General features: G+C 40.5%; 1 protein-coding gene across 1 annotated transcript; it reads right to left on the reverse strand.

The window, feature by feature from the left end:
* On the reverse strand, positions 1 to 14985 carry GPNMB (glycoprotein nmb; the record flags this gene model as incomplete). The annotated part of the gene is given in 13 exon segments (XM_079302317.1): positions 1 to 437; positions 629 to 716; positions 2209 to 2414; positions 3272 to 3374; positions 4059 to 4181; positions 5326 to 5634; positions 6143 to 6301; positions 7416 to 7595; positions 8984 to 9127; positions 9831 to 9980; positions 14763 to 14857; positions 14859 to 14896; positions 14899 to 14985. Coding segments are annotated over 13 exon segments (1836 nt in total). The 3' UTR covers positions 1 to 283.
* Positions 14986 to 15519: the final 534 nt, after the last annotated feature.

Raw genomic sequence — 15519 nt, forward strand, 5'->3', positions numbered from 1 at the left:
AAGCCAGATAAGGGTGTGGGGGTGGGGGGGTATTAGTAATTCAGAAGAGTGTATCCTACATTACAAGCAAGAACAGCAAGTGCTTAAAACTACCTTCTTGTTTTTCTGCAAAACACTACTTTAATGTTGCTAATTGCACCAAGCCCCAAAAGTTACCATCCCATCTATATGTGCTTTCACCTTACTCCCTGGGGTTTTTTTATAACAAAAAGAAAGCCCCATTAAAGTACAGTTCAGATACAAGTCCTGTACTTAATCTAATAGTCAGTATTACACTAAAGGTTTAAACAATGCCTGGTTTACTCTTCAGCAGAGGATTTCTCTCGGTGCTATTAGGGAAGAAAATGGCTTTGAAAGAGCTGAAGTAAGCAGTAAATCCCTCCTGCTTCTCTGTTTGTTCTGCACTCCTCTCAATAGGCTTGTATTGCTTGTATCTCCTGCAAGGAATGTGCACAGTTAGTGGCTGAAAGACTTTTAAGTAAGGATCCACATTTAGAATGTGACCAGTGCAGAAAAACACTAATCACATGTTCGTGCTGAAAGTCCTTAACATCTACATGCTTTCCAATGGTTTTGTGGCCTAAACCAGTAATCTCATTTTCCTTAATCATAGAAACTAGCAACTTACTTGTAAAGGACAAATGCCCCAATGGTAGCAAACACTGCCAACAAGCCAAGGAAGATAAAGACACCTTCTGTTGTTCCAGATGATGCCCCTACAGTTCAGAAAGCAGATTGATTACAAGTTAGCCTCTATTTCACAGTCAGGTAGACTTTCCAAAGAAAATGACATTTTTACTTATTGCTGTATGAATTGAAGCACCGTTAGAAACTCTAATGTGCTAAGCATTGGAGATCAGTGACTGACAGGAGCTGGAGCTTTCACATCCTAATCCATATAATTCTCATTCCACCAGAGTGTGAGTTGTGCTTTGCCAGTTTTCTCATATGAGCCTGCTCCTCAGACACATGGCTGCCCTTCCAGCAAGGAGGGGAATGAAGGGCTCTGTTGGCAGCCCACAAGATGAAGCTAATTTAGTCCTTGCCATTTGTTAGGCTGGGAAAATATTTACACTGACTATAGGATAACTGTTTAACAAAATTAGATGGCACATCCAGAAGGTGACTTAAAGCAGCAACCTCTCTTCAATCCTAATTCTGCTTTGATTATAGCAGAAGCCCCAAAATACAACTCAGCTTTGCCCTCTGGAGGAAACCTGGACAGACAGCCTTATTGGGCTAAAGCAAGCCTCTGTGAATACAGTTGAGAAAACCCTTCTGCAGGCTTAGTTTCACCTTTAGGAGCCAGAATGCACTTACAGGTCAGGCATTGTGCCTTATTCATAATGAACTGATTTCAGTACAGATAAACGCACACCTGGGTTAAATAAAATCATCCAAAGATCCTAGGGAAGATGACTTCAACAGGTCAGTTGCTTGGCTGACAGTAATTAGAGAGTTCAGAAGAGTCACTAGGACACTGTAATAGGGAGTCAAGAGGGCAATGAAGTGGGAGCAGAGAGGCAGCACGATCTTTTAGACTTCTGACTGAGCTGAGTTTAATAGCTAGTTCTGTCAAAGACTGCTGTGATAGCTATGAGATAGACACAGTGGTACTTATCCAACGAAAAGGAAAGCTCCTCTTTGGAAACAATTACCCTGGGCAGACTCTGGATGTTACACAGATCATTCTAGAACACGATTCATCTTATCTTCATGTAGAAATATAAACCATATCAAGGTCCATGGACAGTAAAGAGGGGCCCAGGGCAGCCACCTGTGCTGCAGACTTTGGTTCTGTCTCAAGTGAGCTGAATTCCCCCCTGTTTCTGCTATTTCTCCATGTGTGGAGTGAGCTGGCTGGCATGTTCCCCACCTGCTTTTCTGCCCAACATTTTTCTGTGAAAAATTACATTATGGCTTAAGAATTGCTTGTATTCTGTGATACTGAATAGTTTGCATAATTACTGTACTCATTGGATTGTAAACAGAAGTCAAACCAAGGTCTAACAGCTATAATTCCCCCAGGAAAGTAATCATCATTTTATCTTTGCATGGACTCTTAGACAAGCTGGTGCAGTCTCATCTGAGGCCTCCAGGCATAATAAGAACCCCCCTATGTACTCCTGTGCTCTTTCCCCCTGCAGGTAAATGACCACAGGGAGAAACTTTTCACCAACAGCTCACATCTGCTCTTTGTGGACTCACCTCCATTTACAGAAATCAGGGCACTGGCAAGGGCTTGACTTGTGTCATCACCCAGGGTGATGTTTATGCAGTATGTCCCAGGCTCCTCAAAAGCCCTCCTGATGGTGAGTAAACATTCATCTGTGACAACGATGGGGTCACATACCATGCTTTTGGACACCTGGCACGTGGGGTCAGAAACGACTGTGCAGACATCTGTGGGGAGACTGCCATGGGAAGAGAGAGCACATTGCATCTGTGGAGTCCTGCCAGCCCAGTTAGCCCAGTTCAGGACACATTGCACTGGTGCACCAGTTTTATTTGTGTTTTATTAATACTGTATCTATTTTTGCATACCTATACATTTATATATGTACATGTGGATTTTATATAGAATGCATGTATACAGTCTGTGTAATTATCTGCTTGTTTTGCTTATCATTTAACATTTTATGGTGATCATAGGATTACCTGCATCAAAACAACTTATAAAGTCCATTATCTTTAAAAAACATCTTTAAGAATGAGATGCAGATTCTTTTAAGTAGCATCATGTGCTGGAAAAGAAAACACTCCCTTAAGAAAGGTTAATTGTATTCCAGTTGTATTACCATGGTGTTTCTGCTGCATCTTATTTCTCTCAATTCTAACCTTCTAAGGCCTAGGAATATTTGTCCAGTCTTTTTGCATCCAAGAAGTTGCTTGGACTCACCCATTTATTCCAAGTGTCAAAAACTCATAGCTAAAGAGAAAGGATTTCCTTACAATTTCAGTAAACTGCTTCCTATTTTACTGTAAGTGCTGAAGTCTTGTCTTGGCCAGGAGACTATAAATTGTTTCTTCCCACAATCAGTTCCTTATTTTTACTGAGACTGGATGTTTGCTCTGAATCCAAAGTCCCTGGCAGTAACCTCTGTTGGCATAGTTTAAAAATGAGACTTGCATTATCTTTAGTTCCCATCAAGGAATAGAAACACTGCAGTTCCCAAATTTTGTTCATACATCTGCAACTAAGCGCATACAGCATTCCAGCACCTAATTAATTTTAAACATGGAAGATTGACAGCTTCATTCACACACTTACCTCCCTTGACAGGTAACAACAAAGTCAACCAGTGAGTTTTCAGCTTGACTTTCTGTCATCTGGATGCTTGTCATCTGAATAATATTTACCTCGAGGATTCCCTCTGGGAAAGGAAACACATATCAACTGTAGGACACATGACAGGCTTTGAAGTCTATGTGTACTGAACCTCAAATGTTTGGCTGATGCTCAGTTCAGGTCTTGTTTTCCATAACCTACTCCCACCCTTAGCACTCCTTTTGAGGGCTTTGAAAGCTGAGAAATTTTCCAGTGCTTTCCCTGTGAGGCTCCTTTCTGGTCTGCCTTCTTTTTCCTCATTATTGTTACTTACTTCCTAATTTTGCTAAATCAGTTCCCACTACATGAAATTTGTCTGTATTCAAAAGTCAGTTCAACCATATGTAAACCTCCTCCCCAGCCCATGTGCTCCTGCTGTGGCATGTTCAGAAGCTGATGATATAGAAAGGAGTGACACAATGCACATCCCCAGCTGCACATGGGTCAGCCATCAGCAGGCATCCAGACCAAGCTCCAGCCTCACCCTTTGTCTGAAAGCAAGGGGACATAACCTCTGCAACTAGCCCCTGGCAGAGTGCAGGCAAAACCAAAGTCAGCCAGTTAGTCTGTATATAAATCCTGGAAACTCTCAGCTATGTCCATGAGAACGATCTTTTTGTGGATCTCATGTAATGGATAAAAATGTGTGTAAATAAACATTATTTCTACCATACATTGTTGCTCATTGTTAACAGCATTTCTCTGTTCAGGTGTTGATCCACATCCTTACCTACAACATCAATGCTGCTTCCATAGTATCCATTTCTGAAAATATGGCAACCTCCATCAGGATTATCCTCCACAGACTCAACAGTGGGAGAAGAGTCAGAATCAGAAGATGGTCCAGTTGTAACTGTTCAAGGAGAAGAAATAGACATGCAGCTTTAGAACAAGCTCTGCTTTGGGATATTCTGAACACAGCCACTTGTTCCAAGTGCCTTCATTCCACAGGCTTTGGTTTGCAGTCATGTATGTATCTGTGTTATGAGCTCATGGCAAGAATCCTGAAAGAAAACACGTGTGCCCAGCTTCAGAACCCTGGAGTGGCCTGGGGAGCCTCACTGCAAAAGCCACCTGGCTAGTCACCCATATCTGTGAATTAAAAGGGAGGCTACAAGCTGTAATATAATTAAATACTTCTTTAAAATCCCCCAATCAATTGTATAAGAAATCCAAAGGCCAGTAAAACATGTAAAATGCTTTTTTAAAAGCTGGTATTTTCCCACTGCTCTACATTACAGTTAGTGGAAAAATGAAGAGGGGAAGTGGTGAATATTACATCTTTCCTTTCATTTTTCATTCTCACTCCATATCTTGGTAAGAGCACATATTAAAAATATGAAATTTGAAAAATATAGCCACATTTACAATTTCACAGTAGTAGTATTATGGCTGAAACTGTAGGCCTTCTGCAAACCTTAAAACCCTCTGAGATGATAAACCAATGCTGAACATAATAAAAGTTATTCTGAAATATGTTAGTCAATAAATTTAAAGTGGAAAAGCTGTTCTGGGTTAATGCCATGTGGAAATCTCATATTTTTGAATATGACTAGGTTTTTCTAGTTCAATTCAATCTCCAGTTTTGGATGGAAGTTAATGCAATCCAGAAAGGAACTTGCTATAAGTTTCTGAAATTCCTTTTTCTCACTTGAAATTTCCATCTTACCTCAGAAGATGACCCTGAGTAGACAAAGCTAAAACCTCCTGACCAGAGGGCAGAGAAAATACAAACTTACATTTATGTTCACCTGAAGACCTTTGTATGCTGTAAGTGTGGTGATAGACCTGGATGCATAAGGAGTTAAATTTGTGAGTGATCCCTACTATAGAATCCTAAAATAGTTTATGCTTATTGATTCTAAGACAATTTTATAGAGGGTTTCCATGCAGCTCTTTCATGATGACAGTAAAACTATTAAAGATACTAACTTAAAACATCAGAATATAGTTTTAGCTTAGTGCTAAAATGCCAATGCTGTTTGACAAATGCTTACCTGCTGAGGTGGGTGGTGGTGCAGTGGGTGTTACTGGCTTGCAAGGCACAGGTATAATGGCTTGGACAGTTAAATTCAGAGTGAAGTTTCCTTGAAGAGTGTAGGTGTGAGATGTACTAGAGCCACTGGCTACAAATAAGCCACTTCCATCTCCGAAGTTCCACTTGTAGGAGATGGCAGAATTATTCAGATAGTAGCTGGGGTCATGGATCTTCACATCAAATGTGATAGGTGAGTCTTTGATGAAAATGGAGTCAGAGATATTGCGGTCATGTTTTTGGAACATGCTCACGAACACTGGAATTTTGTCTGGAGGGGAGGGAAAAAAGAGATAAGTAAATAAGGCAGGGACACCTGGCTGCAAACAATAAACAGATCCAAAGCATCTGAACAGCAACAGCCAGAAATTGAGATGTAAACATGGTATCTTTAACACAGGTTTCTACTTTAATTTGATTTATGACCTGAGGAGTCAATGCCAGTAGGAAACAGCCAGAAAAATATGGGAACAAATGAGGAATCACAGACATGTGTGGAGGATTGCATTTTCTCTCTTGTAAATCGTTTTCCATAAAGTAGAGGGGTCACTACTGAGCTAGACAAAAAGTTACTTAAGCTACTCAGGTAGAGGGGTCACTACTGAGCTAGACAAAAAGTTACTTAAGCTACTCAGGGCAGTTTACCAGGGATTCCATTTTCATGCTAAAAACCTTTCTCAGCCAAGGTCTTCTTCTCATGATGCTTGTGCTGAGTTTTTTTAACAGCTAAGCAGCAAACACCCTCAGCATTTCATTGCAGTCAGTTCCAGCACGCTCACCTGTTACAGAGTAGACAGTTTTTGCTCTGGCAATCGGAACAAATCCCGAGTGGCCTCTCCTGTAAATGGACACTGCCATCCCATGTTCACCAAGAGTAATATTTGCTGTGTTGACTGAAAACTTTGCTGAAGATCGTCCTGTTGTTTGGTAATACTGACCTGAGACAGAACACAAACATGACATTTTCCCCCTCAGCCTTGATACAAGTTATGAGAAGCAAAGTCTCTGAGAATCTTAGGTTGTCAAACCAAAATGAATAGTTTAGAAATGTTTTCCAATAATCTGACAGGTGTTTCCAAATGACTGGATACTTTTACAATGTGTTTACTCACATAAATTCCAGTTTTCCAAAGTTGTCAAAAAGATGTCCCAAATTTCATTATTCCAAGAAAAAACTGCCAAGACATCTACATCTTTCCAAAGCAGTTACATTACATTAAGTCATCAGGATTACATAGTGGATGATGTGAAGCATTTTAAGTGATCTTGTGTTTGCTTTCAGTGTAGCCAGAAGATACAATACCTCTTGCTTCACACTCCAGAACTATTTTTATATATTCAATTATTTGTCTTTTTAAAAGCTGACTGAGGTAGGTAAATAGTATCACCTCTGCATAAAATTTGGAATATTATTATTATTACTCATACTGATACAGACAATACTGATTTAGCCAGGCAAACTGAAGGCACTGAAATTTAGTACCTAGCCAATGGCAGGAATAGCCCAGCCATTACAGGAAGGGCAGGAAACACTGAAAATCAGCATCTGTGACCAGAGCAGCAGAACAGCCAGTAGCAGTTCTCACCTCCCTAGAGACAAGATGTGCTGCACTGTTAAACTGGTGATACACGGCACTGTGTTCTCTCTTAAATCTAAAAGTCTTAACTGGCAGTGAGCTGTCAATAAATCATCTGACTGACCTGCTCAGACTCTCTGTTTTCCTAAAAAAGGATCTTGAGTACTACTGAAAGGAAAATGATTTTCTTTAGTGATAGTATTGTGAATGCAGGTTTAAAGAGAATCTTCTGGTAATCTGTGATTTCTATATCAAGCTGATATATCTATATCAAGCTGCAGGTTGATATTTCTATATCAACCTGATGGCCTCTCTGGAAAAGTGGGGAATTAATTCAGTATTTCCACTCAAGAGTGTGGAAAAGCACATTTTTAAAAGTGCTTTTAGTAAAATATACTTGTCAAATGAGTGGTGTACAAAAGGAGTATAAGGTTTGCAGCATCACCCCAAGCAGGGCATGTGTTGCAGTACTAACCAAAAGTGTGAAACACATAGACAAAGTTCCTTCTCCTCCAGCCAGGGTGATGAGGGAAAGGACGTCCATCTGGGAATACATTGTGGCTGTGGTTGCTTGAGCAGTTTTCCCAGCCACAGTTGTCAGTCCATTCAGTCCAGTTGTAGACATAGAATTGCTGATCCATAGAAGCTGGAGGATCTAAGGATAGAAATAGGACACGTTCTGATCAACTGAAAAATGTGCAGAGAGGAAGGAAACAGGAGGCAAGCACTGCAGGTTATAGAAGTTACTGCTTTTAAACAACTGGTGAAGTGGGGTATTTTTAGACTGACGTTAATTCTTTTTTTCTGAAGTTGTGTTTTGTTTGGCTTTTAATGTAAACACAAAATAGTTCTGTCTTGGTGCTATTTTATTAAGAAGTTTAAAAACAACTTTACTGTCTCATGGGCCAGACACAATTTAGAAGTGCTTGCCCAAAAAAACTTGCATTGACCATACAGGATGCTACAGCTAGGAAACTGTACTGTTTTGCTGAGGACAACGGGACTACTTAAACATTTGGCAGACAGATTGTAAAATTTTAAGTACAAAGGGTGGCTGTGAAAGCACTGTAAGGAAGTAACTTTGTTTATTTTGTCAGAAAAATTTTCTATGGCACCTTAGACATGAATTTCTGTCTTTTTCTGAATAGTAAATAGGAAATTTCTTCTCCCAAACAGCACAGCAGATATTAAGTAGAGCATGGATATAAGCTGCTAACAAAATATTAGACATTTAGCTGGAACTTAGGCTGACAAATAACTTGCTGATATGCCTTGAAATGGAAATTACTTTGATCAGTAAAAAAATTTGTTGAACATTTATGTATTCAGAGGATGAAAGGTACAACAGCATGTGTTGTTCTAGATCCAGCAGCTTAAAACACTGGAATGATGATAGGCTTTTTTCTCCATGTAGTAATAAATAAGATGAAAAAGGTTGATTTTTCTGAGGAAAATACTGCTTGATTTTTAAATATTTGTTTGTTTTTTAATTCCTAAAATGTGGAAATGTGATATTTACTCTTTTGTCTGGATATGGTTACTGAATTCTACAATTCTTAATTTAGAAAAACCCTCAATTTTATAAATTGACAGGTTTGTAAATTTAAAAGGAAACAGTATGACTGTGCAGCATTGTGCCTGAGCTAAAAAGCAATAACTGCTCTATTGGGAAGTCAGATTATGTGACTGTTTTGGGAAGACAAGTTTATAACCATGGCCAGTCCCAAACTACTTGGTCAGTGTATATACAGTGGGGCAGAGCACTGAAAGTACCACAGTGATCTTCTTAGGAAAGAAAGTGGTGTGGCACAGGCTGGGTATGCACAGGTTAAGTGTTATCAGCTATCAGTTATCAGTTGTTATCAGTTATCAGCTATCAGTTATCAGTTGTTATCAGCTATCAGTTGTTATCAGTTATCAGTTGTCAGTTAAATCCAGCTGCTGTTCACTGGGTGTGCCTGTGATGCTTTCAAAGCTCAGTGACACATTCACAGCAGCACCCGGCAGATGTGAGCGTGGTGCAGGGAAATTGCCATTACTTACTGCGGGTACAGTTTCTCCTGTACACTATGTTGCCATCATTGTCTTCTGTCTGGCACCTGGGAAACTGTAGAGTCACAGCAAAGGTCACGTTGGATCCTACCAGTGCTGGGCTGTCACTGTCCAATTTGGCTGTCACCCTTCCTCCTGTGGAAAAGAAAATTGGTCTTTGCTGCAGTAAAGAGTGCACTGGAGCAGAAGCTACCATCAACTGTGCACTGTTTACATTAGAAATGCTTTATTGATTGCTCTGTTTCTGAGGGCTTTCATGGTCCTAGAAAAACCCTAACTCCAAACAATCAGGGGGACTCAATGTACCCCCCCCTCCCCCCCCAGAACGCTTACTGGTTTGCCATTAATTTCCTTCCTAGAGCTAAGAATATAGTGTTCTACCTGTGGGGGTTGATATATTTCAAAGTAGAAAATTTTTGCTTGTCCCCAGGGGTAGTCATTGTCCCTCAGCTCAGACCAGGTGACAATAAACATGGTCTTTGCTGCGGCTGTCAGTCTGAAGCCCACGTGTCCTACCGAGGTAGCAGCTGAAGCTGCCTGTCCTCCAGGGCATATTTCACATAATGGGTTGTGCTGCAGCCCTGACCATCAATACTTCTTGATAAGTATTAATGCCTGAAATTAGTCATAATGGAAAAGCATTTTGTGTAATAACTCTGTTCTGCTTCCTCAGGCACCCCACTGGGAATGGTATCAAACCCAATCATCTCTAACTCGCCATTCTGTGCAGCAGTGGATATTGGCCCTATGAAAATGCACTATAGCAACTGCACTCTGCACTGTGGTGGATTTCCTGGCCAGTTTTCCAAGTGTATTTGAAATCTGTGTGTGCTATCACCTTTCCAGCAGTCCTTCCATCTGGGATCTCCTTCTTCCCAGAAAGGATAAAGTTTTTCATTCCATTTATTTTGATCACTAGACCAGCCTTGCAGCTTCTTGTAGGATGTGACAGGAGAAGTACTTCCAATGCTCAACACATCTTGAAATCCTAGAGAGAAAACCAAACATCAGTGTTAATGTAATACATCTTTCCCTACTACTCTATAAAAACATTCCTCTTGTGCTGAACTTTAATCATGTACTGGTAGAAAACTTTCCACCAATAGAAAATTATGGCATTTTATCACTGCAGCTATAAACACTTACATCAACTATAATCAACATAAAGACAATTCCACTGCTGTCAGACTGACTCTTTTTTTTTTTTTTTTTTTTTTTTCCTCTACTGGCAGTATTGCAAACTTCCCAGGCAAAGAATAAAATTGTTTACAATGTTTTTGACCATATCAGAGCAATGGTTTGCAAGAATTTACATAACCCTGCAAGAGTCAGGCTCTCTGCACAGAGGTTGCTTGATTTCTGACTGCTTTGCCTGGCAATAAATCTACAAGTAAAAGGCTAACAGGATAAATTAATTCTGTGTCTGAGTTGTGCTCTAGTGGAAGTTGTGCCAGGAATTAGTTTTGACCCAGTGCAGCTCCTTTGGTGAGTTGGCTGGTGGTTTGGGTGGGAGGGGTGGAACCAATTACAACAGAAGCTGGTATTTCCAGAAAAGGAAATTTAGAGCTGAATAGTAAATTCAATGTGTTTATAATATAACAACAATAACATATTAGCTTCATGCCTTTTATTTAAAAATGGCTCAGATATTAAATAACTTCAAGAACCTCTTTCTTCTCATATTACTTTTCCCAGGCTTCTAGGATGCCTCTTTCTGTCACAAAGGACACATAGTAGAAAGCAACATAAATATCCAAGTAACCTGTAGGAACACGTTGGCCACTGTAGGATGCCATAAAAATATGTTAATAAGAGGGCTCATGGGCACAGTTCCATGAAAGCCTGGAGGCTTTAAAGAGCTCTGCCGTGTTAATCAGATAGGTAACTGCTGGGTGTGCCATTCTGTCACAACGTTAAGGGAGTTAGGATTTCTGCTTTCCATGGCTTTATTGTAAAGATACAGCTGATGCAGAATGCTACTGACATTTATACCCAAGTGCAACAAAGTTCTGGAAGGACAGGAATTGCCCTGTGTGCTGTAACCTAACAGGTTGTGTTGGAATTTCTCCAGGCTTTGGAAAAGACGCAGAGCAGGTGTAGCCAGTTTAAGCACAGACTTTAGAGGTGGGTGGCTCCTAATTTTACCTTGAGAGAGAATCAGAGAAACAGCTCAGAAGAAGAGGCAGGAGCTGCTTTCTCTTGGTGTTTTACTGCCCAGTGAAATTTCTGCTGGGCAGGAGGAACATCCCTTGGCCAGTCCCAGCTCAACTCTGAGCTGATGCTGGTAGCTCTCTCCCAAGTCTTGAGGACTGAACAGTTTGAGGAAAAGAACAATTTTGCACTCAGAGACACAATCTCCCACAGTCTTTTGCCCTCCAAGAACTCCCTGCAGTCTCACTTAAATCACTTGAATCAAGTCTTTCCTGCAGATTTAATATATTTTGATGTGAGCAAGCATAACATTATGACTGGTATTTACTTAATGACCTGTATCACATGCTCTATTGTTTTGAGTCTTGGACAGAAGAAGAGTTTGGTAATGTTGTCGTTCAGAAACTTTGCTCAGGAAAAAAACAAATTAGCAACTGTAAAAGTACTTCCCAAAGGCTTAGCAAGTTCAATTACACTTTAGATATCATTAAATCAATATCTCATTCAAAGATAAATGGCTAAATAATTTTTGTAGTCTATTTTCCCCATTCTCCTTGATTTTATCTAAAAATTATTTAATGAATAAAAACGTTTTGATTTTGTCAGATCAAAACTTTTCCATCATTGTTTTTTCCAAATGTTTAATTCATCAAAACCAGCTGGAACATTTTAGTTTTATAAATGCTTTTAATTTTGAGTTTTCATTAACAATCCTTGAATTCATAATTCATTTTCTAGTCCAGTACTAGCTGTTGTCATTGCTTTAAGTCACAAGCTGCCTAGGTATTTCTTTGCCTCTCTGATGTGCTTTGTTTATTTCAGTGAAATATCAAACATTTCACAAGCTTCAGGACAAGACAAAGATGGTTTTTCAGATGAGGAAACACTTCTGCACTAGTTTCTCTAACACATGGAACTGAAGATTTTCAGTTGGTGAATTTAAAGGAACAAAAAGCTTAAATGTATTCCTTTTTTAACAATGAAAACCACTCAAGAACAGATGTTAGTTGTAACCAAAATTTGAGCAATTCAGTTCAAAATAGACAGAGTAATGTTATGCTCCAAGGAACAGATTCCTGTAATAGTTTTGGTGAGGTGATCATAAGGGAAAAGATCTTACACTTCGACTGACTTTCTTCTTTCTCATTCTGGCTTTCATTTTGGTGAAAAATGTAGCAAAGACAAGTTCAGTATTTCCTGTGAAAGTGTATTAGCCATGAAAGAGACAATGAGAGCCAATGTTAGGACAGCAGAAATAGAAAGATGACCCAGCTAAAGAGGATAAAAATGTATTAGAAGTAAAAAGGCTGGTGGAATGGCACCAGACTGTAACATACAGTTTCTGAAGTTATGTATAGAAACATAATAAAGCAGGGCAAAAGAGAATTTGAGGAACAACTTGCAAAAGCATAAAAACTACAAATTATTTATTTTCCCCCAAATATAAACTAAGTAGGAAAGCTTGCCAGGAAGTATAGGGCCAAAACATAATGTAAGTGCAAAAGAAGCATTCAGGGAAGGTAAAGGGGTAGAACAAAAGTCAAATAGGTCAATTGGTTTATATTTTCATTCACAAAGGAAGAACATAGGAGGTTTCTGTGATAGAATTTTTTCCTACAATGATGGAGAGTATCTCTCAAAATGAAGTGTTGGCACAAAAAACCCAATTATAGAACAAATCAACAAAATGACAAAGTTGTCTGGATAGGATGGCCCAAGTATGGAAGTTATTCAAGAGTGAAATAAATGAGCTATTAACCATAGCATGTAACATCTTGCTTAACACTGCTTCAGTGACTGAGAAACAAAAATTGGCAAATGTGATGACAGTTTTTAAAAACACTTCCAGGGAAGATTTAGAGGATTAAAAATACCCTTTGGGGCTCGAGCTGGAGAAGCTGGTAGGAACAGCAGTGAAGAACAGAGTAAGTAGGTAGAGTGCATTAATATGATTTGCCATAAAAGGAGTGCATTGCTCACAAACATATTCTGAGTTTTGCAAGGGAGACAGAGAGCATGGGAACAAGGCTGACCTGCTTGTTACAGTCTGCTTGAGTTCCAGACAGCACTTGGTGAGGTCCCTTGCTAAAGGAGCATAAAGCAGTTAAGTTACCATGGGATAAGAATGAAGGATTTCACATGAATAAATGATTGGTTAGGATACTAAAAAAAAAAAAAAAGTTATGAATAAGTGCCCAGTTTTCTCCATTGTTAAAATAATTTAAAATGTTCATAATCTGGAAAACAGGTAAACAGTGAAGTTCTTTAATCTGCTGAAGATTGTGAATAAAAGTAACAGAGGGGAGGACTGTATGAAATTCGATGACTCAAGAATAAAACTATGAAATTCAACAGAGTTAAATGCAACCTTACTTTGGGAATGAGGGTCTCTAAACCAGCTCTAAACTCAGAAACAGGAGTTTGCAGCTTTACAGTTTGAAATGCAATACTCATTGGTAGATGAAAACCTAGGAAAAGGCTAGATAGAGAACAAAGATGAGAACATCATTACAGCATTTTATAATGCCGTGTCTTGAGTACTGTATGCTCTGTTCTCTGCAGCTCAATCACTATAAAAGAACTGAAAAAGTACAGAGAGAGGTGCTGAGGATGCTACAAAGAGGTAGAATTGTTTCCATATGAGGAACAGCTAAATACCTTGGGTCTTGAAGCCTGGAGAAGAGGTGACAGAGGAGAATATAAAAACAGAATCATGAACAGCATGGAGGAAGAAGCTGAAAGTATAAAAGTTAAGGAGAATCAAATGAAACCAGCAGGTTACAGGTTCTAAGCACATGAAAGGTATTTCTTTACATAGGGTACAATTAAGGTGTGAAATTTTTTGCTGGCAGGACATAGGGTGTCCCAGAAATTTACACGTGTTGCAATGAAAACATAAATGCATTAGCAGATGGAAGAAATCTAGTAAAATCTGTTAAATACAATGACTCTGCATCTGACAGAGACAATTCTATAAATCATCAAAAGCTGGGAAAGTGCCCTGACCTGCCCAGTTTTACATCCAGTACTGTTCTCCATTGGAGGCAGGTACAAGGCTGGATGAATGCTCAGATGGACTTCAGCTTTTAAGGTTTTCAATTTCCACACTGTACATTCTGGAATTTGGACTTAAAATCCCATTTCTACATTCCCAGCCCTGAGCTCAGGGGGTCATCCTAAGTCTTGAGTCAAATTGGGAGCCTGGAAAGAAGCAGACCATCCCACTCCCTGCCCACTGTGGCTCGCAGATCTAATTCCTTGAGGCTGGGGATCCACAGGTCCCAGTGGGGAGCACTGGTTCTGACCTGGCCTCTCCCAGCCACAGCTGAGCCAAGCCAATTGTGCAGAGTCCATTCTGCATCTGCTGTTTTGGCCGTGCTCGAGCTGGGGAAGTTTTGCTAAGGATTTGCTGCCGAGAGCCAAGGTTTGGCTCCAGCCATCTCCATGGACCTGGGGAGCAGATTACTGAGCAGCTCAGGCAGCTTTTGTGCCCAGAGCCAGGCAGCCCTGGGGTGGAAGCAGCAGGCAGGGCTCCAGCAGCCACCGCAGGTGCTCGGAGCCGCTGTCCCTGCGCTGGCCGGGGACAGGAGGAGGATGGAGGGGCCAGGGCAGCACTCACGTGTGGTGGCGGCGCCCAGCAGCGCTTGGGCCAGCAGCAGCAGTCCCAGGGGCAGGTGGCCAGCGCCGCTCATGGTTCGGGAGCCGGGGCTGGCTCAGCACCTGCCGGGGAGCAGCGCACGGTCCCGCGGGCGGCTGAGAGTGGAGCTGCCCCGCCGCTCCGCGCCCCGGTTAAATGAAGGGCCCCGGGACTCATCATGTGATGGAATTAAGCAGGGATGCATGATTTTGTCTTCAGCTTCTTTCAGCTCATGTGCTTATGACTCACTCCTTTTGCTTTCAGCATTCCCTGGGATTTCTGAGAGACCTGTTTGGAGCCACACCATTCACCTCACAGGCATTTTTATACTAGTTTTGCACTGGGATCAATTTTTGTTCTTAATTTGCTTTTAAATTAGGAATACTTATTTCCAGAAATCCAAATTAACTCTTGCCCCGGCCTGATTTGCAAGTGTTACTGCAACAGCTCACTGCATTTGATGAACCCATCGCTACTTAACCACCCTATATGCTGGGCAACACCTGTAAACTCAATGGAAAATGGCCAGTTTAAACACATCTCTTGACTTGGCTCCTGATCAGAGTTGATTGTTAAGGAAAATGTTATTTAAACAGTTAGAGGGTACATGCCTATCCAATCCAACCACGGCTAGAGGTGCCGTCACAGCCCTGTATGGTGATGGCCACTCAATATCTAGCACTCAAGTTGCCATGATCCACACACAGATGATTGTATAACTTCATGGATTGTAGTGATA

This window comes from Erithacus rubecula (genome assembly GCF_903797595.1).
Source record: "Erithacus rubecula genome assembly, chromosome: 3".
Classification (NCBI taxonomy): Eukaryota; Metazoa; Chordata; class Aves; order Passeriformes; family Muscicapidae; genus Erithacus; species Erithacus rubecula.